The sequence below is a fragment of the Propithecus coquereli genome, unplaced genomic scaffold, assembly GCF_000956105.1.
Source record: "Propithecus coquereli isolate 6110/MARCELLA unplaced genomic scaffold, Pcoq_1.0 Scaffold409, whole genome shotgun sequence".
Taxonomy (NCBI): Eukaryota; Metazoa; Chordata; class Mammalia; order Primates; family Indriidae; genus Propithecus; species Propithecus coquereli.
The window spans coordinates 1952523-1954158 of record NW_012149830.1 but is presented as its reverse complement, the minus strand read 5'-3'; the positions used below and the strand labels follow the sequence as shown (position 1 = coordinate 1954158).

At 42.4% G+C, this 1636-nt stretch overlaps 1 protein-coding gene across 1 annotated transcript; it reads right to left on the bottom strand.

Annotated features, from left to right (window-relative positions):
• Window positions 1-641: 641 nt before the first annotated feature.
• Window positions 642-1589, bottom strand: LOC105817343 (olfactory receptor 1468-like). The gene has a single exon (XM_012653007.1). It carries the CDS (start codon window positions 1587-1589, stop codon window positions 642-644), a length of 948 nt encoding a protein of 315 aa, XP_012508461.1.
• Window positions 1590-1636: the final 47 nt, after the last annotated feature.

Sequence of the window (1636 nt, the reverse complement as noted above, 5' to 3'; positions counted from 1 at the left end):
AGTTCATGTGTGGATAGATTGTAAAAGTGCCTTACATATAGAAAATTACCCAACAAGTGTTTGCTATTTACCATATCTCTTTTAAAGATAGGTTGCTCTGTTTAAGGTCTGTAAAATTACATAAAAATTAAAGGATAGAATGTTGTGAGGATATGTATGCAGAGAAGGAAATATGAGATGCCTTTATTCAACAGCAAAAAGTAAGGTATTGGAAGTAGAAAACTTCAGGATTATATGTGTTCCGTAAGACAGAAAATATTGGAGTGTTTTTTTTTTTCACTTGAGAGTGTCATTGAAGATTCTTGAATGGGATGAAAATAATGATTACAGTGCTGTTTAAGAAGATAATTCCAAACTAACATGGATAATATGTGCTGGCACAAAGATATTTAAATTTTATTTTCAAACTGCAAGCCCACCTGGGAACGGAGAAAAAAGCATGCTGACCACCCTGGTTTCCTGCCCCCAACTCTACTTCAAACACAGCTGCTGTCTACACATTTTGACATTAGCTTTTAACATATGGTTTTGTTTAAGCAAAAGGTTTAGTAGTCTTTAAAGAAATTTTAAGCCACCAATTTAGAGTGGCATTCCATTATAAACATTACCATATCTATAGATTTAAAATGGTAAAATCCCAATTACCATCTTAGAGAGAAAGAAATTTTCTTTTTGCTAAAGACTCTTCCCAGGGCTCTCTTCATGTCTCTGTTCCTCAGGCTGTAGATGAAGGGGTTCAGCATGGGGGTCACCACAGTGTACATCACAGCCATGACAGTCTCCTTCACAGTATTATGATTCGTAGATGGGCATAAGTGTCCCATAATTGTCCCATAGAAGAGAGACACCACGGACAGGTGGGAGCCACAGGTGGAGAAAGCCTTCTGGATGCCCCCAGCAGAAGGGACCTTGAGGATGGTGGAGACAATTCTTGCATAGGACATAATGATGAGTACAAATGGGATGACAAGAATGAGCCCTCCCATGAAAAATATCACCAACCTGTTGACCCAAGTGTCAGAGCAGGCCAACTTCAACAAAGTAGATGTATCACAGAAAAAGTGAGGAATCACATTGTCAGCACAGAAGGACAGCCTGGCCATGAGCAGGGTGTGCAACATGGCATGGGCAGTGGTCAGCACCCAGGACAGCGCCAGCAGAGACAGACAAACCTTGGGGCTCATGATGGTGGTGTAGTGCAGAGGGAAACAGACGGCCACATAGCGGTCATGGGCCATGACCACAAGGAGGAAGCTCTCCAGAACTCCAAAAAACAAATAAAAATACATCTGGGCCAGGCAGCCTGCATAGGGGATGGAAGGGACATGGCTCTGCATGTTCTGGAGCAATTTGGGCATTGTGACAGAGGAAAAGCAGAGATCAGAGAAGGACAAGTTACTAAGAAACAAATACATGGGTATGTGTAGATGGGAGTCCAGATGAATGAGGACAATGATGAGGAGGTTCCCCAGGACAGTGGTAAGATACATGGCCAAGAATAGGGCATAGAACAGGTTTTGGTGCTCTGGCTGGATAGGCAGGCCCAGGAGGAGGAACTCTGAGATGACGGTTTGGTTCTTCTTCATCATTCTGTGACTCTGTTGTCTTCATAAAGAATATAATTCTCCTAGGCCGG